The 25,995-nt window shown below is 42.7% G+C and overlaps 1 protein-coding gene across 5 annotated transcripts in view; it reads right to left on the bottom strand.

The window, feature by feature from the left end:
- Window positions 1–2,727: 2,727 nt before the first annotated feature.
- ASCC1 (activating signal cointegrator 1 complex subunit 1) overlaps window positions 2,728–25,995 on the bottom strand; it is a 116,929-nt gene continuing 93,661 nt past the window's right edge. The window contains exons 10-12 of one of the 5 annotated variants that reach the window (XM_060202182.1): window positions 12,098–12,193; window positions 6,405–6,538; window positions 4,773–4,910 (exon numbers count right to left, since the gene is read on the bottom strand). In XM_060202182.1, the coding sequence (XP_060058165.1) occupies window positions 6,449–6,538; window positions 12,098–12,193 (186 nt within the window). In that variant the 3' untranslated portion in view covers window positions 4,773–4,910; window positions 6,405–6,448. Of the gene's footprint in view, window positions 4,911–6,404; window positions 6,539–7,382; window positions 7,449–12,097; window positions 12,194–25,995 lie in introns of those variants that run through there. The other 4 variants (XM_060202135.1, XM_060202344.1, XM_060202236.1 and 1 more) reach the window with 4 other exon arrangements.

The raw sequence follows: 25,995 nt of genomic DNA on the forward strand, positions 1-25,995 counted from the left end.
AATTTCTTTCAGTTCCATCAAAAGTTACATAGCTTCTAACGGTGTTGTTCCTTCCTAAAAGTGTTTTACTTTTTTTTTTTTTTTTTTTGCCTCTAGGGTTATCACTGGGGCTCGGTGCTAGCACTACCAACCCACTGCTCCTGGAGACTATTTTTTTTTTCCATTTTTGTTGCCCTTGTTGTAATTGTTATTGCTGTTATAGCTATTGTTGTTGCTGGATAGGACAGAGAGGAATCCAGAGAGGACGGGAAGACAGAGGAGAGAAAGAGACATCTTCAGACCTGCTTCACTGCTTGTAAAGCGACCCCCCTGCAGGTAGGGAGCAGGGGGCTTGAACCAGGATCATTACGCCAGTCCTTGCACTTTACGCCATGTGCGCTTAACCTGCTGCGTTACCGCCTAGGCCCCTACTCTTTCTTGTAATAGCAGTTAAAACTGTATTTTCTTTCTTCAGGGCTACCCAGCTCAAAACGTTGTTTACAAGCTTCTAGAAAGACAAAAAACAATCCTAATTCTACCAATGCTTATTAGAGTTTTTTTCCCCTTTTAGATAGGACAGAGAGAAATTGAGAGAGATGGGGAAGACAGAGGGAGAAAGAGAGAGAGACACCTGCAGGCCTGCTTCATTGCTTGTGAAGTGGACCTCCCCTCCCACACAGGTGGGGAGTTGGGAGCGTGGCTCCTTATGCTTTGTACTATATGCACTTAACCCAGTACACCACCACCTGGCCCCTTCTTACAGAATTCTAAAAACACAAAATTATACAAACACAAGCCCCATTAATCACCAGAGTGATGACATCACTGTCATGGAGTCTCTGGAAAAATCCATGTGCAGTTATGAGAGTGAAAAAAGCATATAACTTGTGAAAAATATGCTTTAATAAATGAATAAACACTTAATCTTTAAATTCAGTTACCTCCCACTTCTAGTTGACACAATTTCCAATTCTATTAAGAAAATATTAAAAAAGAGAAATTATTTGGCAGCCAAAGAGGTGGCTCAGTGAATGAAATGAAGGACTTACATGTGTGAGGCCTTGGATTCAACCCCTGGCACCACATAAAATTAATCAACTTGTTTTTTAAAAGAAATTAGTATTTGATACCTAGCATTAGAATTTTTTGAGGACTTTACACTTAATACAATTTTATTATTATATATCTTTTAAATAATTTTTATTAGTGAATTAATATTAATCTACAAAATTATGAGATAACAGGGGTATAATTTCACACCATTCCCACCATGAGTTCTGTATCCCCACTCCCTCCGCTGGAAAGTACAGCAGTTCTCCAAAGGTTACAGATAGGGGTTGACTATTATAACTATATATATATATATAATATATAGATTTTGCCCATTTTTTTTTCCTATGGCCTTGTCCTCTCTTCCTTTCTTTTTTAAAAATCTTTAGAGATAGAGAGAAATTGAGAGGGGAGGTGAGAAGGTGACAGAGATACCTGCGGTTCAACTTCACTACTCGTGAAGCTTTTCCCCTACAGGTGAGGAAACCAGGAACTTAAACCCCGGTCCTCACACACTGTAGTATGTACACTTAATCAGGTGTGCCACCGCCTGCCCCCCACCACTCCTGTCATAGCTATACCTATTACTACTTCTGAATGCCCTTCTTTTTCTTCTCTCTCCAGGTCCTGAAATAATTTAATTTCAGGGTCCTCTGGTCATTCTTCTCCTATTATTTCTCTCCTTCTGGGAGTATGGACTAAAATTCCTTATGGGGTGCAGAAGGTGGGAGTTCTGGCTTCTGTAATGGCTTCTCCATTGGACATAGGAGTTGGCAGGTCAGTCCATACTCCCAGCCTGTTTCTATCTTCCCCTAGTTTGGTAGGACTCTGGAGATGTGAGGTTCCATAACACATTGGTGAGATTATGAAGACAACAATTTTTTTTTTAATTTACTTTATTTCATGTAATACAGTTCTGTAGGGGGGGGGGGGGCACACCAGAGCACCACTCCAGTCCACACAGCATAGGGGATCAAACCAGGAGCCTCAAGCTTGTTTATGTTCTCTGTACTACCAGTAGGTAATTAATTTCCTCAACTTTTTTTTCCCCCACCAGGGTTATCGCTAGGGTGCTAGGGTGCAGTGTAGGCACCGTGAACTCACTGCTCCCGGTAGCTATTTTTTCCTTTTTCTTTCTATTTTATTGATTAGGGCAGAGAGAACGCAGGTGCCTTCACATGGTAATTGTGGGTGCTTAACCAGGTGTGCCACTGCCTCCCAACCCCTGGCTTCACTTTTAAAAAACTTTACTAAAATTGTAAGTCATAAATCTCTGACAACCAAAAGAAGACATCTTTATTTCCTGGATGAGTTTGCATAATGGCAGCTGCCAGGAAAGAAATCAGTAAGACAGAAGTCGTGAGGAGATGAGAGGGTTCTGAACTCCAGATCTGCTGCTGGGTCCTCTCCCTGGAGCACTCCTTCCCATGCGCTAACAGTCACAGGTGGTCAGGGTAAAATCACTATTGAGACCAAAAAATGAATACTTCGAGTAGAAAGTGTTTGGGGAAAAATGTCTGCAGCCACCAATAAGTAAGTTTTGGATAAATTAAATAGTTGTGCCAGTGTATAAGTGCTGGCAACATTACATTCCAATATAGTGACTAGGGGAAATGAATGGAAACTTTATGGCCACACTAACAGAAATGCTAAAAGAAAAAGAAACAACCACTTTGGTAATTCACACATTTAAAAAAAAAATCTTTATTTACTGGATAGACATATCCAGAAATTGAGAGGGAAGGTGGTTATAGAGAGGGAGAGACAGAGAGACACCTGCAGCACTGCTTCACCACTCATGAAGCTGTCCCCCTGAAAGTGGGGACCAAGGGCTCAAACCTGGCTCCTTGTGCACTGTAATATGCGCACTTAACCAGATGCACCACCACCTGGTCCCCTTGTAAATTCACTCATTCACAAGTGATTTGTGCAGTCACAACAACGATGTAATAAATCTCTGATTGCTAGACATAAACCTCACTGTATAGGGAGCATGCCATGCAGGATAGGGTTCAGAGTCAGAATACTCAAAAAGAAACAAAAGTTTCAAAATACTAGAATAAGGAATGAGGGAAAGAGAAAAGAGAAGACAGTCGGAAGGATGTGAGATGGGGGAGATGAAAGGTCACAGTGAGATGGCTTAAGGCAGGATGGCTGGGTGGGGCACACTGGGAACGCCTTGCTTTGTAGGTCTTAAGGAAGAGAACTCTGCTCAGTTTTGTTAACATCATCACTAGTTTCTACTACTGCTTGCCAGAGAAGTAAACAGGAACAAGGTAGAATACATTGTAACTCCACCAGGGGTATGGGAGGCCAGGGTTAGAGAAGGGTCAAGGAACAGGAATCTCACAAACAAAAAAAAAGCAACTTCAGAAGAAAGAGCACAAAGGGTAAAGTAAAAACTTTTAACACAGTTGCTTGGGTAAATATAAATTCTGAGTAGTGAAGAAACTAGAAGCAGGGTCTTAGAAAGATTTGGATGTCTAACTTCATAGAGCACTATTCAAAAATAGCCAAGAGGTTGAAAGGGGCCTACCGATATTGAATGAGTGGATAAACAGAAAGTTCTAGGTGTGCAAGGGGAGAACATTCTGGCTATGTTTACAACACTGTGAATATACACAACTGAAGTGTAACTTCAAGATGGTGAATATGGCAGGCTTGGAGAGAGCTTACCTGGTATAGTATGCACCTCACCGTGGCTCAAAGTCCTGGACCCAGGAGTCTTCTTAGGCAGCAGTACACATACAGAAGGTCCTGAGTTCATTCCCTGGTACCACGTTTTAAAAATGATAAAGATGGCAAAGGTATGTGTGTGTGTGTGTCCCATAATAGAAAAGGTATGTGGTAGTGATTAAAACTTAGGGCAGGGCTGATGTGACAGCATAATGGTTATACAAAAGACTTGTCAGGCCTGATGCTCGGAAGTCCCAGGCTCAATCCTAGCACCACAATCAACTAGAGCTGAGCTCTGGTACCCCTCTGTGTACTTTCTGTATCTTTATCATTAAGAATAAATGTTTCATAAAGCTTAAGAGGGGATGGGAAATATAAAGCTAGAAATGATAAACATTTGATCTGGGCAAATAAATCAATAAAATACTTAATTAAAATTTTTTTAAATATTTGTTTTCCCTTTTGTTGCCCTTGTTTTATTGTTGCAGTTATTATTGTTGTTATTGATGTCGTTGTAGTTGGATAGGACAGAGAGAAATGGAGAGGGAGGGGAAGACAGAGAGGGGGAGAGAAAGAGAGACACCTGCGGACCTGCTTCACCGCTTGTGAAGTGACCCCCTGCAGGTGGAGAGCCCGGGGCTTGAACCGGGATCCTTACGCCAGTCCTTGTGCCTTATGCCACGTGCGCTTAACCCCCATGCTACCGCCCGACTCCCTTAATTTTCTTTTAAAGTATAACACAGAAGAGTTTTGGCTGAGTTAAAATCAATAAGTATATAAGAAATAACAGGACTTGAATTCTAATGGCTTTCAGAAGTACATTTACAGAGAAAAGCTTCATTTATAGAGAAGTACATTTACAGAGAAAAGCTTCATTTATAGAGAAGTACAGCCATCTTGATGAACTGTTTGATGACTGTCAACAACCATCAGAAATCACGCTGTTCACAGGGAACCATCAAGGAAAGTTATCATCCAAATCTCCACACTTCTTGGCATTAAAATGAAGATCTTTCCCTTCAGAACCTCATGGAGGTGCTTGGGAGGGGGTGTAGGTATTCAACATCTAGTGCTTCTCAAGATCCACCTCAGGAGAAGTCAACATGTCCACAGGAGGCATAGTTTCCAAAGCTGTCTACCGTGAACCTCTGAGAGATGTGAAGTGAATTGAGCTTTAGAGTGCCAAAGTAGAAGTTTTCAAATTGCTGAAAAGGAAAAAAATAAAATGAGCATACAAATTGAAGATGAAAACTTAAATCATCATACTGTCTTGTAAAAAAGAACCATAATCTCAAAAAAATCTCTCATGCTGTTTCTTTTCAGTATTTATTCTGAAAAATGACCCTGGAAAGGAGAGAAGAGGAAGAGCTACTAGACAAATAAACAGCAGCTCTTCCTTCTGGTTAAATATATGGCTTCCTCTGACAACAATGACAACAACAATGACCAGAGAAAGAAGCCTAAGAAGTGAACTACAACATTTATCTGTTGAGCAGTTATGACCAAAAACTTGTAACAAACATCATTAAAGCCATACCCTGCCTCACAGGGCTTAATCTTTCGGTTACTGATCATGTAAGAGGCCAGTTTTGTCTCAGTCAGGACCAAATTGGATAGCCTACAGTCCCCTCTATCTAATAAACTGCACTTATTAGAAGCACTGACTAAAATAAGCAGACAGTAAGTTTCCTGTTCCACAAATGACTGACAGTAAGTGTGGTTACAGAACACTCATCCACACAAAAAAGCCAGAAGAACACTTGTGCTGGATGATAACAGTACATATCACAATCCTTTCTATAGGCTTGGATAAAAGCCAGTGTCCCAAGGTAAATGCTCTTTACTACAATTCTTCACTGTAAAAGCTTTCAAGTGTATCAGAGGAGAGGATGAGTCATACTCTTGAGAGGGGCCTGTTCCTGTGATTAGCACATTTATAAGTCAGAATCCAAAATGACATCAGACTTCACCCGAGGAAAATGAAGCTACTGTGCTTAGATAAGGAGTGTCACAGTCAAGGGCTCACCTTCAGGTCAGGACGTTAAGACGCTCTTTCTCAAAAATGTCAATAAGATCCCAAGAAAGCCTTTCAATGTGCAAAACTAACAGTGCTTCAGTAGAACCCAAGGGTGGACTTTTGCTCATTAGCAAGCGACTTGCCTCTCTTCACTTGGCACTCCACAGATGCAGTCACAGCCAGGGACTGCAGCCACTCTTGCCTTTCCTCTTCCTGCAATTGATGGCCTAACAAAGTGCCTGGGGTTCATTAAAAGCTAACTTTATAAAATCCAGTAAACATTGATTCTTCAGGATGACATCAACTTGACCCCCAAAGATCCATCTCAAGGTCGTTGTGCATTGTCTTGGCTTTCAGCAGGTGATCTGCTTGCCTGCACTGATTTACACAATTAACTTCTCTTCCTGGCTTTGGCAGCCTGTTCAAACCATATCCACCCATTTGAGTAAAGAAATAACAGCCTGAAATGGTGATCTACTAATCCTTTTGCTGAACATTAATTTGCCACGAAAGCTATGTCAAAGAGACTGACAGATTTATAGCTTTGCACACTGAAGCCTTCTAGGTACAAAACCCCATATAGCCAAAGGGGCAATAAACCCACTAGACAAAATAAAACTTAAAAGGAACTCGTAATACTTATAAGTTACTTTGTAAGGATTTGCAGTGAATGGGTCCTTACCCTTCTCTTTGTGCCTCTGTTCCTAAAGAATGAAGATACTACAACTAGGAGTCAGAAAGCAAGCTGCCTCTGCCTTCCTTCTGCCTCACACAGAAAACCTCCAGTGGGCATGATTTGCTAGGTAAATTCTCGTGCTTTAAAGTCAATTATAAACATGGTGCAAATGAAGTTAGCTGGGATGTTATTTCAATGCAACAATCACGAAATCTATGAAAGAGGACTGAATATAACTCCTTCCACTCCCCCCAAGACAAGTGCAGGTGTGGAGCATCCTGGGTAAACTTGCCCGACAGAAGCTGTGACACTTTGGCGACACCATACTAACTAGACCACAAGTGAGCATCATTAATGAACAAGTCAAAATACTTTCCTTATATATAATCTGTAAAGCACTAACAGTCACATATTTCCCATGAGGTTTTTAATATCTCATTTTCTTAACAGTTTAATCATTTTGCCTTCCTAAATTGACATCCTTCCCCCATCTTTTATGTTACTATCAAATGAATTCTTATCAAGAAGCCCCAGTGCAATGCCAGTCTTTCTTTTCTGCCTCCATGTCCCTATTCTCTTTGTGTGTCTGTGAGGATTTACTAATGATTTTTCAGTCATCGTGTAGTCTAGTCAGTCATTGTTATATCTTTAGTCCTATTTTTGTTTCAGCTCTAGCAGTTATTTCTAGGGCCTCATAATAAAAGTATGAGCCCTACAGAGGAAGGATCTATTTTGCTATTCTCAGCTAAGTTATTACTTTATCTTGTAGACTGCATATAATCAATAAATATTTGTTGGCTAAAACAACAGAGATGCTGTAGATGTCTGTGTACCTTGTGTTTAAAAAGAGAAAGATACGGAATGCATCTGTTTATATTTATAGGTCACTACTTAGTAATATTGATCAAGACTTACCAAATTATATTCTAGTTATATCTCAATTGTAACAACTTCTCAAGAAAGAATTTGCAGTTAGTAATGAACGTTTCATAGACTTCTTCAAATTTCTGTGCATTTATTTTTTATCAAGGCCTTTCTTAGCTCAGAATCCTGCAGTGGGATGTCACCAAGCACCAATGTTATACACTGTCATGCAAAGAGACTTATGCTGTGGCTCTGTCTCCCTGGTGTGTGCCAGCAAGTTAGGGAGGCAAGGTGTGTATCCCAAAAGAAAAATGTTGATGATGTGGATATATTTATCCTCAGAAAAGATACTGAGAGGCTTACTTTGTGGTCTGGGCACATTTCGGTATTTGCCGGGATAGCCTGAGGGTACTTCTTCCCGAGCTAGTGCTCTCTGGCTTGGAGAGAACTCAACTGGAGCCGATCTAGGCTGCTGTGTGGGAGAGGGATCAGGAACTCGTGCCGCACTAACTTCCGCAGGAGATACACTCTGGAACTCTCGGAGCCGGAAAGCAATTTCCAAGTGTCTTTAATCAGAAGAGCAGCTGTTTTTATACTCTCCAAGTAGGGTGGAAACAGGATGTGATATAGAGAGGGTGGAGAGAAAAGTGACTGGTGAAAATCAGAGTGTGACAAGGAGGGGGCGGAAGAGGCGAGAATCCTATCACTGAACCACCAATGCCCTGGAGGGAGTGCTTTATGTAAATGTAAAAGTGATTTATGTAAATAGACCAAAGCTTTGAATGGTATCAGTAAATCCCTATATAGGCATATGGTTAAGCAGAAGCCAGGGGGAGGTGGCATACTACCCAACATCTCCCCCTTTCTTTTTAACTATTTGCCATAGTATCAGGAGTGCGGGGCACTTTGTGAGGCAGGGAGACTGATAAGAGGCACACCTTTTTTGGGGTTCTACTGTCCCTCCTTGCTCAACCTCTCCGTGGAGAGAGAGACTAACAGGATTGACACACCCCTCAGGCTCAAGCCCTTCCAAGCTCAACCATATCCTCACAATTCCCCAACATCTTCCTCTTACTTAATGGCCATATAGAACTGGGTCAATGTCTGTAAAAGGCTTCATCTCTGTCAGGGGAATAGCAGTATAGGGGTGAACAGAAACCTGTTGGGAAGAAAGCAGAATGATAGTGTGTAAGTGTCTTCAAAAAGAACAAACACAAGACAGGGAGGGATAAGTAAGAGTAGCAAGAGACAGAGTGAGCCTGATGGGTGGAGGAGTGGGGGCCTGATAAGCCGAGGGGCTAGAGGGGTGATCTGGCATTGCAAAATCCCGAGTCAGCTGGTGGAAAGTTCTATGAACTGCTACAGTCATTCTTCAAGAAGTCCAGCAGTATAAAAGGAGTGTCCAGCAAGTTCTATAGAAGCATCAGTCCAATGTCAACGGCCAGGAAATAAATGTCACACGTCTATCTTGATGGAGGAGGACGGCCACTGGAACTTTTCTTCTCTGTAGAGAGTGACCTGGAACCGCCAAAACATGGTGGGCGAAACAGAAGCAGGAAGAGCAGACACCGATGGTTGAGAGAAAGGCAGTAGGAAAGTCTTGTCCTTTGGAGTCTGTGAATCAGGTTCTCCAGATTGTGTCAGGTCACATCATGGGTTTCGGGGGATGGCTGTAATTGTGGGTGATGTCAGAGTTCAGGGGTCCAAGATGGATTTCTGGGGATTCTATATGAGCAGATGCTTCTTTATGCGAAGGCTTGTCATAGCTGTAGTCAATTACTTATGAAAAAACTTTGTAACAAATTAGAAGTTTACTACAATTGATAACTCAATGATTATAATTCGTTTAGGTATCTTTATAATTTCGTGTAAAGGTCATCTTATGTGACCTCATGTAGCAGTCTTTATATAGCAAAATTTTCATACCGAATTTAAGTCACATATATTGATTCTTAACTATTTTTACATTGGGTTTTTAAGCAAACTCAGGTTACTAGAGTTAACACATTTTAGTGACAAATTTTTTTTTTTTGGTACATTTACAATATCAGATTGATGCCAAATTTGGGGGCCCTCCAAAAATGTCCTGTATAGAGGATTTGTATTTTAACTTAGGAGATGATGAATTGTCACATTGAATATTTAGAGTTTTACCTTAAACACTCAGTTACTTAAATGAATTGATTTTACCTCTTCTCGTAAAAATGTAGCTTCGAAGTTACAATTTAACTGTTAAGTTAATGTTTACCAAACTTGAAACACGCATATTAAACATATAGTTTATAACACACAGGAGAAGAAAAACTTGTAAATAAGACATATCATTTCAAATGTGAATTTAGATCTACTGTCATAGTTGAACCATCTTTACTCACAAAGTTTAAGACTAAACATTTCATATTGATATCAAGACTTAAAAAAGAAATCAAAAGGGGGAATGAACAATTTTTGGACTGTTTCTGGACGTCTCCAGAAACCATGGCTGCGTCCAGCCGTTTTATATAAAGTCAGTTAACTTTCAGAGTACTCTGAGCACAATGGGTCATACAAAAATTTTGGTCACCCAACTCACTCAATTTTTTTTTTTCACTCACTCACTCACTCACTCACTCACTCACTCACAAAACACAACTGGCCAGTCATAGCATAAGACATTCATGGGGGGGGGAAGAGTTCTGTGAATCAGATTTTTTTTTTATTCTGCCATGCTGTATTATGGATCCTGGGGTGCATCCTGTAGCCAGTCCTCTTGCAGCCAGTCTTCTTGCAGTGTTTCTTGTTCTTCAGGGATATCAGCGCCATCATGTGGGTATTGCCGGACATGGCGGGCAGGAACCCAAACAGGCTTGGAGTAATTTTGTGGAAAAATACATGCGAAACCTCTCCCCATAGTCAACAGGGGGTCAGGTCCTTTCCAAATTTTATCAAGTGGGTCTTTCCATTTGACTTTAATAGTTGGGAGGGTGGGTGGTGTTTGCCAATGAAGAATTATAGGAGGTTGGTCTGAGTTTTTGTAAATATTAAAGAGATTTAATGTAGTTAAGGCTTTTGCCAGCTGGATATTAGGGGGGTACATTTCCCCTTTTTCTTTATTTAATTGAGCCTTAAGAGTTTGATGGGCCCTCTCAACAATGCCTTGTCCCTGTGGAGTATACGGAATGCCTGTAGTATGAGTAATGTTCCAGAGGGAACAAAAATCTTTAAATTGTTTGCTGGTAAAAGCAGGTCCATTATCCGTTTTAAGTTGAAGAGGTAAGCCCATTACAACAAAACAGGAGAGCATATGGCTTATAAGCTTTTTTGAGTTTTCTCCAGTCTGAGCTGTAGCTCACATAAACTTAGAGAAGGTATCAATTGAGACGAACACATATTTTTGTTTGCCAAAGTTAGGTATGTGGGTAACATCAATTTGCCAAAGAGCGTTGGCTTTTAAACCTCGAGGATTAACCCCCAGAGTCTGAATAGCAGGTGTTTTGATTAGACCTGCACAGGAGGAACATGTAGCAAGAATACGTTTTAACTGTGGCAGAGGAATATCAGGAAATCGAGCTCGAAGACCTTTAAGATTAACATGGGTTAGGGAATGAAAGTCAGCACGATTAGAGACAGAGGCTAGGAGAATTCCTGTGGAGGCAAGGTGGTCGGTCGGCTGCAGCATTCCCTTCGGACAGGGGACCAGGAAGAGGGCTGTGGGAACGTAGGTGCTGAACATACAGTGGATGGGTTCGAGAACAGAGCATAGAGGCAATTTGAATTAAAAGAGGAGAAAGTGGGTTGTCATCAATTCTTACATAAGATCGAGCAAGCCATGGAAGTAAGTTAACAGGTATTTATAGTTTATTTTCATTTAAAGGTTTACATTAAGGGGGCTGGGCAGTGATGTACCTTGTTGAGCATACATGGTACCATAGACAGGGAGCCAAGTTCAGTACATAGAACCATGCACAGGGAGCCAAGTTCAGTACATAGAACCATGCACAGGGAGTCAAGGTCAGTACACAGTGCCATGCACAGGGAGTCAAGGTCAGTACACGGGACCATGCACAGGGAGTCAAGGTCAGTACACGGTGCCATGCACAGGGAGTCAAGGTCAGTACACGGTGCCCTACACAGGGAGTCAAGGTCAGTACATGGTACCATGCACAGGGAGTCAAGGTCAGTACACGGTACCATGCACAGGGAGTCAAGGTCAGTACACGGTACCATGCACAGGGAGTCAAGGTCAGTACACGGTACCATGCACAGGGAGTCAAGGTCAGTACACGGTGCCATGCACAGGGAGTCCAGGTCAGTACACGGTGCCATGCACAGGGAGTCAAGGTCAGTACACGGTGCCATGCACAGGGAGTCCAGGTCAGTACACGGTGCCATGCACAGGGAGTCCAGGTCAGTACACGGTGCCATGCACAGGGAGTCCAGGTCAGTACACGGTGCCATGCACAGGGAGTCAAGGTCAGTACACGGTGCCATGCACAGGGAGTCCAGGTCAGTACACGGTACCATGCACAGGGAGTCCAGGTCAGTACACGGTGCCATGCACAGGGAGTCCAGGTCAGTACACGGTACCAGGCACAGGGAGTCCAGGTCAGTACACGGTACCATGCACAGGGAGTCCAGGTCAGTACACGGTACCATGCACAGGGAGTCCAGGTCAGTACACGGTACCATGCACAGGGAGTCCAGGCCAGTACACGGTACCATGCACAGGGAGTCCAGGTCAGTACACGGTACCATGCACAGGGAGTCCAGGTCAGTACACGGTACCATGCACAGGGAGTCCAGGTCAGTACACGGTACCATGCACAGGGAACCAAATTCAAACTCCTGATTCCCACCTGCAAGCGGGGAGCTTCATGAGCAGTGAAGTAGCTCTCCTGGTGTTTCTCCCTCCTGCTCTGCAGCTCCTCCTCCCCTCTCAACTTCTCTCTGTCCTATTAAATTAAATGAAAAGGAAATAGCTAAAATAAATAATAATAAAGGTCTACCTAAAGCAATATAATCAGCAAAGGTTTTGTGTGAAAGGAAAGTACAGCCAATAGGTGTGCGGCAGGAGGTAAGGAAACAATGGAAGCTGAGAGCCTGCACACTCAGGAAGCTAGCTGAGGGGAACAGGAACTAACCTGGGCCTTAGGACGTGAACAAGAAGACAGCTTCAAGGCAGAAGCATGTACAGTGGCCAAGCTAAGTATGCCAGGTTATATCTTTGCAGGGCTCCTAGAAAGAAGTAGAATAATAATAATAATAATAATAATAATAATAATAATAATAAGGCTAGAGACAGAAGAAGGGTGGATCAGATTAAGAGGACTCAGCTCAAGATTCAAAGGGTCAACTTCATTCTAGGTGTTGGGGAATCAATGACGGCTTCTGAGTGGAGCAAGATAAATCATGTTTTAGGGAGACTGATGGGTGTTGTGCTGAGTGGAGAAGGGAATAAGAGAAAAGGAAAGGGGAAGATTGGAGAAAGAGCTCACCCTCACTTTAGGGTATCTGCCTTGCTACGTGCATGGCCCACTTTCCAACTCCCGCAGCACACAGAAGATAATAAGGCACTGGAGAAAGCTCCAGTGCTGCGGCATCTCTGTCTCTAGTGAATGGGAAAAAGAGGCCTGGAGCAATGAAACCCTACATGTGTGAGGTCTGTGCTCCACGCCCCCCACCCAATAAAAAAAAAAAAAAAAAAAAGGAAAAGGAAACCAGAGTAGCAACTTAACATGAGCTACAGTTTTTTTAAAATATATTTTAAGGGAGTTGGGCAATAGTGCAGCGGGTTAAGCGCACTTGACACAAAACGCAAGGACTGGCAGAAGGATCCCAGTCCGAGCCCCTGGCTCCCCAGGGGAGTCACTTCATAGGCGGTGAAGCAGGTGTGCAGGTGTCTTATCTTTCTCTGCCCCTCTCTGTCTTCCCCTCCTCTCTCCATTTCTCTCTGTCCTATCTAACAACGATGACATCAATAGCAACAACAATAATAAGTACAACAATAATAAAAAACAAGGGCAACAAAAGGGAAAATAAATAAATATAAAACAATTAAAATATGTATTTATTTTAAATTATATTTATTTATTTACTGGAGAGAGATAGCCAGAAATGGAGAGGGAAGAAGGAGATAGAAAGGGAGAGAGACACCTGTAACATTGTTTCACCACTTGCAAAGCTTTCCCCGAGGTGGAGAGCGGGGGCTCAAACCTAGGTCCTTGCGCACTATAATGTGTGTGCTCAACCAGGTGTGACATCACTGGCTCACTACTCTTTCTTGACAAAAATAATAGTAGTGTGCCTAGAAAGACTGGCACAGATGTGAAATAACACAGAACAAGGAAAATAACTAATGGTTTTGTGGAATGAAATAAAGATGGCAAGACATAGAGATTAAAAAAAAAATCATAGGGGCCAGGTGGTGGCACAGTCCATTGAGCACACATGTGGGCTGTCTGTGGTACATCATGTATGCACAGCCTGGCCCTTTCTGTTGCTCAAGAGTATTCCAGTTCAGCTATCCATTCACCCTTGGGTAAGTTCCCAGTTTTCGTATGAATAGTTATGAGGTGGCCAGATGGTGGCGTACCTGGTTGAGTTACAATGTGCAAGGACCCTGGTTCAAGACCCTGGTCTCCACCTTCAGGGGGGAAGCTTCACATGTTATGAAGCAGATCTGCAAGTGTTACCCTTTCTTCCTCTCTATCTCCTCCTTCCGTTTCAGTTTCTCTCCATCTCTATCCAATAAGTGAATAAGTAAAATAAAGAAAATCTTTGAAAAATTCCTCTTTGAAAAAGAGGAGTGCCAGGTACTATTAGTAGTAGTAGGTCATGTCTGGGTGGGAACTATTTATTGTTGCTGTTACTGATATCGTCGTTGTTAGATAGGACAGAGAGAAATGGAGAGAGGAGGGGAAGACAGAGAGGGGGAGAGAAAGATAGACATCTGCAGACTTATTTCACTGCCTGTGAAGTGACTCCCCTGCAGGTGGGGAGCCGGGGGCTCAAACTGGGATCCTTATACCGGTCCTTGCACTTCGCGCCACATGTGCTTAACCCACTGCGCTACCGCCTGACTCCCTATGGGAACTATTTTATGGGTAAAAACAAGCAAGATTCAGGTCAGTTTCCACATACATGACTGTATCTTTAGTTGTGCATATTTCAGGCCTTTCTCTGAAATGTCGTTTTTACTAGTAGGCTCTGAAGATGTTTAGTGAAGACATGAAATCTGTAGCACAACTAATAAATGGTTTACTACTGTCCTTTTATTCTGATTAGTGGTTCTCTGTATATTAGAGAAATGAATTCTCTCTGATGGGCTACAAATACACCCCCCTTCCCCATTTGTCATCTGTTGTTTGACTTTGCTTATGGATTTTTTTTTTTACCACATTCATTGAAAATTTTATAAACTCAAATGTATAAAAGGATTAAAAAAAAAAAAAGGAACCAGGTGGTGGCACACCTGGTTAAGTGCATGCATTACAGTGTTCAAGGTCCTAGGTTCGGGCCCCTGGACCCCACCCGCACAGCATAAGTTTCACCAGTGGTCAAACAGGGCTGCAGCTGTTTTTCTCTCTCCCTCCCCTACTTCCCCTCTCAATTTCTGTCTCTATCCAATAATAAAATAGAAATATTTTAAAAAACAAAGCTACCTAATGCTAATATCATTATATAGTAAAAGATCAAGGTGAGTAATAAGTATGACTACAGACAAAAGCACTAACAGCATAAAAACCACAGTTGACACTGAGCATGCATACGTGTTGGGCATTCCACTGTGGACTCACTGTTGTCACCTGACAGCATCCCCACTGTCCCAACAGGCCAGTATTCTTATTCCCATTGTATCACTGAATCTGAAGTCTGAAAGGCTTAAGCAACTTGTTAAAGGCTATAGAGCAAGCAAAGTGGTGAAACCTCAGGTCTAGAAAATAAGGGGAGTCAGGCGGTAGCGCAGCAAGTTAAGCACATGCGGCACGAAGCACAAGGACCCAGTTCGAGCCCCTGGCTCCCCATCTGCAGGGGAGTCACTTCACAGGTGGTGAAACAGGTCTGCAGGTGTCTTTCTTTCTCTCCCCCTCTCTGTCTTCCCCTCCTCTCTCCATTTCTCTCTGTCCTATCTAACAGCGATGACATCAATAACAACAAAAATAATAACCACAACAATAAAATACAAGGGCAACAAAAGGGAAAAATAATAAAATATTTTTTTAAAAAAAGACTAGAAAAGAATACTGTGATTCAAACCCAGCAGCCTAAGTCTGAGAGCCTGAACTCTCTATCCCTGCTCTCCAGGCGCTCTCCCTAGAGTGCAGGTGCTTCCCCTTAGCGCATGGCCTGGGACACCAGTGAGAGGGTCAGACCAACACCACTTGCAGAGACTGAAAATCAACATTTCCTTATCTGTGTTATGCCTATGTTCCCTGCCCCCTCTTATCCTGAACCTGGTTTGAGAGTCTGACAGTTCTAGTTCATCTAAGAATTACAATTGAATTCTAGGTGCAAGGAAGTACAAAACAACTAAATGACTCCATTTAACTCAGTACCTGAATGAGGAGAGAAGAAAAAGCTTAGACTATGAGCTTAAAAAAAAAAAAAGAGAGAGAAAAGAAAGGAAGAAAATAGAAATCTGGTTGCTTTTTCTAGCCTGAAGTAGTTCACTAAAAGCCGAGTGGTCTATTGTTTAGAAAATAAAAGATCTAGCAAGAAAAATTTAAATTAAAAAAGAATCATGTCAAGGCATTTAAATCATGCTGAGAGCTGTGCTTTATTTCTCCTCCTCTGTTGCTTTATGACAATTCCCTTGGGGATTTTGAAACCTAAACTGCTTCCCTTCTGAAAACATCCCCCTTCACATAGCCCAGCTGTGTTGGAAGTCAACATTTAAGAATAACAAAACAAAACAAAACACAAAACAACAACCTGCTGCAATGGGACATAATTATGCAACAGAACAAAGCTTTAATTAGCAAGTAAAAACAGAATTTATGACTGCAAATACTTGCGATATCAGGCTAGGGAGAGAGCAAAGCAGTAGCTCACAAGTGCTTGCATTCAATAAGCTTCACCACTCAGTACTCAGAACAGAGCAGTGCTCTGGTCAGACAAAACAAACTAGCAAATAAGTACAATTGTAACGCCACTTATTGGTAGTAAGTACTGATTTGGATGACTTAAGGAGATGACCTAAAACCTAAGCAAGTAGACATCTGAAGGCGACTAGGTACACCTTCAGTATCCTTTCTTGACTGCTCACAGTATCTTTAGAAGATTAGACCATTTCTTTTCTTATGCATAAGAAAGAAATGTAGGCCATCAAGATGAAATGTTTTTGGCTAAAATGAAGGATTCCAATCTCCCTGTGGTTCCCTGTTTTCGTGACCTGTGAAGCTTACCATTTTTAGTTTGTACCTGTTTATCTCCTATGGAGAACACAGAGGGGAAAATTGCTTTCTACAAACATGGTGGCATACAGTGAAAGGAAGCAAGATTAAGCGCCAAACATGGTCATTTTCCTTTGCATTCTTTTCAGCATTTCTACTCTTTCCTCTCAGTCCTTGTGACGTGCCATTAAAGACCAGATGTAACTTCACATGATTAAGCTGCAAAACAGAGACTGAATATCTCAGGCAGAGGCAGGGAGAAAGATAATAAGGAAATTTCTTAAAAAAAATTTTTTTATAAAGATAGAAACCATAAAAAAAAAAAATAAAAAAAATAAAAAATTTTTTTTTTTAAATTATCTTTACTTATTGGCTACAGCCAGCCAGATTGAGAGGAGGGGGGAGTAGAGGAGAGAGACAGAGAGACATCTGCAGCACTACTTCACTACCTGCAGGTGGGGACCAGGAGCTTGAATTCAGGTCCTTGTGCATTATATCGTGTGCTCAACCCGGTGTACCACCACCTGACCCCCTGATCTCAAGTTTCGAAATTTCAAAATAGCAATTTCTCAGTAGCACGATGACCCTGTGGGAATCCCTGGTCATCTGGTTTCCCAAAGACTTATTTTCTTTCTTCAGTTTTATATAAAGTCATGGTTACTTTTCTTCTTTTTTAAAAAGATGTATTTCTTTTCATGAGGCGTGGGAGGACCAGACCCCAGCTCAGCTCTGACGTACTGTGGTGCCAGGGCTTGAGTCTAGGGCCTTTGGGGTCGTAGGTCTGAAAGTATTTCCGACTCCCCAATTCCAGCGGCCATTCTTCTCAAAGAACTCTCCTAAAAGGAAGCCTATTTCCGGTGTTGGAAGCCCACAGTGAATTATTTCCTGTCTAGTATCACTTAAATAAAAAGAAATTCAGTTTTGAAGTCCAAATGAAACTTCAAAATATCTAAATCCTATAAAATTTATAGTTCTTCTTGAAATACTTGACTTAAATCTACCCTTTGAACATAATATAACAAAACTGGTGTTCAATCAATGCATATTATACTGGGTCCTTTTTCTCCCCAAGAAAGAATGCTTTCCATTTTCTGTATGGCAATTAGACTTTTGAAACTTGAAGTAAAAAGAAATAGCAATTGCATGCTGTTTTGAAGTTTTCCCAATGGTTCTCTTCCATAATCTGTTTTACCAATTTCTAGTTCTCACAATTACCCCGTTTACAGATAAAAGTAACAGTAATAACACTATTTTATACTTAATAATAATGTGTAGCCACCCACCTCTGTACCAGGGAAGGTATAAAGATGAATGGAAGACAGTCTGACAAGTACTTTGAGCTCTTTGGGAAGGCATTCCCAGCATGAAGCCTTGCTAAGGTTAAATAACACCTTTCATCTAAGGATCTGAAAGTATCTTACAAAACTCAGCAGCTCATTAACCCTTCACAAAAATCGCTGTGATGTAAGTCAAAGCTGAGCATCATTATCCCCACTTAAAAGATAAGAAGCAGGCAGGCTAGGACCACTGCTACTGTGAAATAAATATGAGTCCTTGGGACCAGGACCAGAGAACAGGCCAGTAAAAATAGAAAGTCATGCCCACAGGCCAAGCCTCTCTGAATAAAAACTTTGCACCACTAAATATGAATAGATATAGGCCCTAGGTCACATCGATGATTAACAGTTAATGGTATTTATATACTTTCCTCATATGTGGGAGCTACTCTCTGCCCTGATCCAGCTTTCTAGGCCTATTCTCAACTCTGACACCATCTTCCCAGACAATAGTTTTAGCCCATCTGAATGTTAGCTATGGGGCTCAGGCAAAAAATAGTAAAGTCATGGACCACATGGAAATAACAAAAATAGACTTCCTAGCTTCTTCCCACACGAAGACCCCTAGTTTCATCTGCTCTATTCCTACTTTTGGATTCCTGTTCGTTGAACAGTTTTCTTTATATCTTCCTCCTTTCAGCCACCAAGTTGCAGACACTACCATGGCACCATCCTGACTTCCCTGAGCAGACAACCTCACCAATGTGACCACACCTCTCCAGAGCCCTATCCCACTAGGGAAAGACAGAAACAGGCTGGGGGTAAAGATCAACCTGTCAACGCCCATGTCCAGAAGAGAAGCAATTACAGAAGTCAGCCCTCCCACCTTCTGCACACCATAAAAAATTTTGGCTCATACTTCGAGAGGGATAAATAATAAGGAAGCTTCCAATGGAAGGGATGGAACATGGAATTCTGGTGGTGGGAACTGTGTGGAATTGTACCCCGTTACATAATAATCTTGTTAATCATTATTAAATTACACACACACACACACAACAACAACAACAACAAAAAGACCTGTACTGAATGCCAGGCAGGAAAGACATTCTTGTTTAGGTTATATGCAGTCTAACAGCAAAGAAAAGAAAAAGTCTACTAGGTTTTGAGTTAAGAATGAGAAACAAGGGTGGGAGTAGATAGCATAATAGCTATGCAAACAGACTCTCATGCCTTAGGCTCCGTCAAGTCGCAGGTTCAATCCCCCACAACATCATAAACCAGAGCTGAACAGTGCTCTGGTAAAAAAGAAAAAAAAAAAAGAAAGAAAAAAAAGAAACAGATATGAAAAATGATGATCAAGGGGGTCGGGTGGTGGCGCAGTGGGTTAAGCGCATGTGGCGCAAAGCGCAGGTAGGGATCCCGGTTCAAGCCCCCGGCTCCCCACCTGCAGGGGAGTCGCTTCACAGGCAGGTCTGCAGGTGTCTATCTTTCTCTCCCCCCTTCTCTGTCTTCCCCTCCTCTCTCCATTTCTCTCTGTCCTATCCAACAACAAATTGCGTCAACAAGGGCAATAATAATAACCACAACGAAGCTACAACAAGGGCAACAAAGGGGAAAAATGGCCTCCAGGAGTGGTGGATTCATGGTGCAGGCACCGAGACCAGCAATAAACCTGGAGGAGGAAAAAAAAAAAAAAAAGAAAAAAAAAATGATGATCAGTCTTTAGAAAAACCTAACTGAAAACAACAAATGACAGTATATTTCAGAAGCATTTGGCACAAAATTGACCTCTAAGTACAGGACTGACTGACAAAGACTCTAGGTGGTAAACAGATGACAGGGAGGGACACTAGATTAAAAACACAACAGGGGGCAGGCAGTGGTGCAGCGGGTGGCGCAGTGGGTGGTGCAGTGGGCACAAAGCACAAGGACCAGCATAAGGATCCCGGTTGGAGCCCCCGGCTCCCCACCTGCAGGGGAGTCACTTCACAGGTCTGCAGGTGTCTGTCTTTCTCTTCCCCTGTCTTCCCCTCCTCTCTCCATTTCTCTCTGTCCTATCCAACAATGAAGGACATCAACAATAACAATAATAACCACAACAAGGCTACAATGACAAGGGCAACAAAAGGGGGGGAAATGGCCTCCAGGAGCAGTGGATTCATGACACTGAGCCCCAGCAATAACCCTGGAAGCAAAAAAAAAAAAAAAGCACACACACACACACACACACAAAACAACAAACTCTGGTGGTCGGAGCTGTATGGAATTGTAGCCCTGTTATCTTATGCTCTTATTGATCGTTATTAAATCCCTAATAAAAACATTTTTTTTTCCCTCCAGGGTTATTGCTGGGCTCAGTGCCTGCACCATGAATCCACCGCTCCTGGAGGCCATTTTTCCCCCTTTTGTTGCCCTTGTTGTAGCCTCGTTGTGGTTATTGTTATTGCCATTGTTGACGCTATTCGTTGTTGGATAGGATAGAGAGAAATGGAGAGAGGAGGGGAAGACAGAGAGGGGGAGAGAAAGACACCTGCAGACCTGCTTCACCGCCTGTGAAGCGACTCCCCTGCAGGTGGGGAGCCGGGGGCTCGAACCGGGATCCTTACTCCGGTCCCTGCGCTTTGCGCCACATGCGCTTAACCCACTGCGCCACCGCCCGACCCCCTCAAAAACATTTTTTAAGACATACAACAGGAAGTCAGGGTGTAGCGCAGCAGGTTAAGCGCAGGTGGCGCAAAGCACAAGGACCGGCATAAGGATCCCGGTTCGAAGCCCGGCTCCCCACCTGCAGGGGAGTCGCTTCACAGGCGGTGAAGCAGGTCTGCAGGTGTCTATCTTTCTCTCCTCCTCTCTGTCTTCCCCTCCTCTCTCCATTTCTCTCTGTCCTATCCAACAACGACAACAACAATAATAACTATAACAATAAAACAACAAGGGCAACAAAAGGGAATAAATAAATAAAATAAACATTAAAAAAAAAAGAAATACAACAGACTTGAAAAAACACCACAGTTCTTCATATGTCATGTGATTCGTCTGATTTTGGATTAGAAGCACGGGACTGTTTGGAGGAAGCTTTGGTGCTAAGGGTTCTTTCACTCTGCCTCTAAAAAAAAAAAATGAATTAGAGCCACAAATAAGTTTTATTTTCACAGTTTTGTTTCAATTTTTTGTTTAAAATCCCTCAATTAAGATCTCAATTTCTTTGAAAGCCACTAGTAAGTCAGATTGTCAAGGTGCCCAGTTCATTGCATTTTTCTTCTGGATATGTGTAAGATTGTTCTTGAAGAGAGAGAGTGGGGGAGAGATGAAGAGACAAGAAGATAAATGCAGATCTGCACATTAAGGGCTCAAAAAATGTTCCCTTAGGAGCCGGGCAGTAGCGCAACGGATTAAGCGCACGTGGCGCAAAGCACAAGGACCAGCATAAGGATCCCGGTTCCAGCCCCGGCTCCCCACCTGCAGGGGAGTCGCTTCACAGGCAGTGAAGCTGGTCTGCAGGTGTCTTTCTCTCCCTCTGTCTTCCCCTTCTCCATTTCTCTCCGTCCTATCCAACAATGACGATATCAATAAAAACTACAACAATAAAACAAGGGCAACAAAAGGGAATAAATAAATATTTTATTTTATTATTATTATTATTTTTTAATATTTTATTTTATTTATTTTCCCTTTTGTTGCCCTTGTTGTTTTATTGTTGTAGTTATTATTGTTGTTGTCGTCATTGTTGGATAGGACAGAGAGAAATGGAGAGAGGAGGGGAAGACAGAGAGGAGGAGAGAAAGAGACATCTGCAGACCTGCTTCACTGCCTGTGAAGTGACTCCCCTGCAGATGGGGAGCCAGGGTTCGAACCGGGATCCTTATGCCAGTCCTTGTGCTTTGCACCACCTGCGCTTAACCTGCTGCGCTACAGCCCGACTCCCAAATAAATATATTTTTAAAATGTTCCATCTACTTAAAAAATGTTCATGGAGACAGCTTTCATAACAAATCTTTCTGTTATATCATAAAAGAACATAATTAAGCCTATTCACACTAAGATAAGCCATTTCCTTCTGTGTACACACACCCCACCTGAAAACCAAAGATTTAAAAAAAAAAGATCATTTCTGTTGAAGAGAGAGACCAGAATGGTTCCTAAGGCAAAGCAGACTTTAGTGTTTCCTATTAATCATCACCCCCCTTCTCCATCTTTAAATAGGGACAATACTTTGCAAGGATATTCTTCAGTTACAAAAGATAATTATCAAATAGGATTTTTTTTTCCTCCAGGGCTATTGCTGGGCTCGGTGCCTGCACCATGAATCCACCGCTCCTGGAGGCCATTTTTTCCCCCTTTTGTTGCCCTTGTTGTTGTAGCCTCGTAGTGGTTATTACTATTACCAATGTTGTTGTTCATTGTTGGATAGGACAGAGAGAAATGGAGAGAAGAGGGGAAGACAGAGGGGGAGAGAAAGATAGACATCTGCAGACCTGCCTCACCGCCTGTGAAGCGACTCCCCTGCAGGTGGGGAGCCAGGGGCTCGAACCAGGATCCTTACACTGGTCCTTGTGCTTTGAGCCACGTGCGCTTAACTCACTGCGCCACCACCCGATCCCCTTCAAATAGGATTTTGAGTATTATTATTATCACTCACTGACTTTAATCTCCAAGACGTCAACCTTGCATCAATACAAGAATCAAAAAACAGTGTTTCCTCAAAAGAAAAAAGGAATGGATCTATAGTAAGAACTCTGATCTCTGATAGCTAGCAGTTTCTGCAGTCAACATAAGATTTTACAGGGTAAATATGTATCAGAAATTGAGACGGATGGGAGAGAAGGAAAGAGAAAGAGAGACACAACATTCTCCATTTGTAAGCTTCCCTCCTGTAAGTGGAGACTGGGGGGCCTGGATCTGGGTCTTTGCACATGGTAATATGTGTGCTCTCAAGGTTGTAATATTTACTTCAGAATAAAGGTTTTGTAGTTGACAGGTAGTTACTAGCCTAGTCATCTCCAAATACAGCCCTAACTCAGTGCAAGATGCCACTTTTTATCTGAAACTTCAAACTGCAGTGATCAGTGACAAGAGAGCCAGTAATAGAAGCTAATAATAGCCCATAAAAAGGAGACCATAGGCATTTATACAAAGAGTAGAGCGCCTCAGATTCAAGGCACAAGGTCAAGGCCAGTCAGTAGGGGAAGTGACTCTTATCATCAGTTGTTTCCACGAGGAAAATAAGGCTGCAGATCAGTTGGGAGAGCTGCAGTTTCCCCACTTGGCGGCATTCCATTCCCTTATGCTTTTGCACATGCCCAGGAAAGTTACCCCAAAGCCAGCGGCTCACATATCCCACCTCCACCTGAAGCGGCATGGGAATGCCATCAGACTTCTCGCACAGAAACAAAATGTGAGCGAACTCCCCTCATTTGTTCTGCTCTGTCAGACCACCTGCCTGTCTTGCCTGCAGTGAGCTTGAGGAATGTGAACAGGCTGACCTACGGAGGCGCCAGGCAGAAGTCAAACATACAGAGCCAAGGGATGAAGGCTTTAAAACTGCCTTTGACTAATCACTCAGGGTTGCACTTTTAGATGTTTGGCCTGAGTATTAGTGCTGATGCAAGGATTATCAAGTTTAAGACTCTGCTAGTAAAGCCAAATGACCTATTCCAGAGTGAATTAAAACTGCTATACACAAACAGGATGCCAGGCAGTTCTGCTGATCCCCTCAATACTCAAAATGTCAGGGGACTCCCCTTCCCTGAAGAGCATTCCAGTTGTTGAAAGCAGTGAGAAAAAATGTAGGGTGGAGGTAGGAGGGAGGAGGAGGCGAGGCTGTGCTGACACAGCTGAAGAACCCAGACCTAATCCGGGCACACACTAGCACACCCTGCCGTTGCCACAGCAGCATGCAGAATTAGCATCAGAGATGGGCCGCTGGGAGTTTGGTTGACTGTAAAATTTCTTCCAGAGAAAGCCCTGCCTCAGGGCATGGATATTACTGCTTTGCCAGGACAAAACTGCCCCTGGTGGTTGCTAGCTAGCAGAGACTCTCCAGTGCCCTATCCCTGTGACCACCAAGCCTCTCTTTGAGAACCAATTTAGAGAGTATTTCTACTGTAAATTCTTGCCCTCAGAAAACCGTCTCTTGGTGCTCATTCAAATGTATTACCACTCTTCTTTCCATCTGGTCATCATTCCCCCAGGTGTTAATCACAGAGGTCCCTCAAATGCAACAGCTGTTAAACTTTGATCTTCAGACAGTATTCTATGTTGCAAGTCAGCGGCCGGGCTAGTGTGGGGGTGCCTCTTCCCGGGCATGTACTCTCTGGGTTGGAGAGAACTCAACTGGAGCCAGCTTGGGCTGCTACTCACTCAGTGACGTGAGGGAGATGACTCAGGAATAGACTCATGGTGGAGAGACAATGCAATATATGTTTATTGATCAGAGAGCCAAGGCTTTTAAAGGGCAGACCCGGAAGTGGCAAGTCAGAAACGGAAATGGCTAGGAAAGGGGTAGAGAAAGGCAAAAGGGTGCTGGAAAGGTAGGAACTTCCTCAGCAACTGTTGCGAAGGTTTTAACTGGTAGGATTAATGATATCCTGCAGGCAGGGAGGGTCTTGAGGGTAGAAAGAAGATAGATCAAAGGAATAGAATGGGTGGGGATCTTTCAGGCAAAACAGTGACTATGTAGATAGGCCCTAGTATTAGGAATGCAGGGTGGAGCAAAGGGAGCTGGCTTAATGTTTTAAGGAATGCCAGGATCCTGGAGGCAGAAAAATGCAGGGTGCTTTGTGAGGCTCCTCACAATTTCCCAACATCTCCCCCTTTCTTTTTATCTAATGGCCAAAGTATCAGGAATGTGGGGTGCTTTGTGAGGCAGGGAGTCTGATAAGACGGGGAAAACCTTTGGGGTTACTCCTGTCCCTCTTTGCTCAACCTCTCAGTAGAGAGAGAGACTGACAGGATAGACGCAGTCCTCAGGTCAAGCCCTGCCAGGCTCTACCACATGCTCACAATTTCCCGACAGTCAGCAAATGTGAATCCCTGAAGGGGAGCACTGGGGACAGTGGCAGAGCTCACTTCTCAGCCTGCAGGTCTCTAGGCAAATGGCTTTCGTGATGCCAGGCACAAAGAGATGGACCACTGTACCAAATGACAAATTCAGAAAAAGAACTCTGCGAGGGAGGAGAAAACAAGGTCATCAGCTCGGCCCATCTGCACTCCAACACATTTTAACACAAGAACACACAAGATTCAAAGCCGATCAGATGTCTCTCAGCAACACCAGAAAATGGCGAGAATGTATACACAGATGAGATATGGCAGCCCTGATCCTGTCGGCACCACTGGGAACCTGTCTTGGGTAACACTGCTGGAGCTTTATGTGTTGTCTACAGTTCGGTTCAAGTAATCATTTTCTCCTCTGCAAAGTTGTGGGGCAAATGACAGATACACAAAAGGCTTTGGAGGAGGATTTATTTGTTACCATGAGAGAGAGAGAGAGAGAGAGAGAGGGAGAGAGACAGAGAGAGAGAGAGAGAGAGAAGGAAAGTGAGAACAAACCAGAGCACCACTCTTGCACATTTGATGCCAGGAGTCAAACTTGGAGCCTTATCCTCTTAAGTCCAAAGTCTTAAGTGACTGTACTACCTCTTGGGCACCGATTCCACATAAATTTTAGAATTTTCTTGAAGAATGCCATTTGGATTTTGATAGAGATTGCACTGATTCTATAAATTGCTTTATACAGGACAGCCATTTTATTTATTTATTTATTTATTTATTTATTGGGGGATTAATGGTTTACAGTCAATGGCCATTTTGACAATATCTATTCTTCTAATTCATGAACATGGTGCATTCATCCATTTTTGTGTGTGTGTGTCTTCCTCTATTTCTTTTAACAATGTTTTATAGTTTCCATTATAAAAGTCCTTTATGGGGAGCAAAAAAAAAAAAAACTTTCATGCCTGAGGCTCTAAGGTCTCACGTTCAATACTTACCACTACCATAAACCAGAGGTCACTAGTGCTTTGATTTCTCTTTGTATATTCCATTAAAATAAGTAAAATATTAAACAAAATGAAGGGTAAA

Source organism: Erinaceus europaeus, chromosome 1 (assembly GCF_950295315.1).
Source record: "Erinaceus europaeus chromosome 1, mEriEur2.1, whole genome shotgun sequence".
Classification (NCBI taxonomy): Eukaryota; Metazoa; Chordata; class Mammalia; order Eulipotyphla; family Erinaceidae; genus Erinaceus; species Erinaceus europaeus.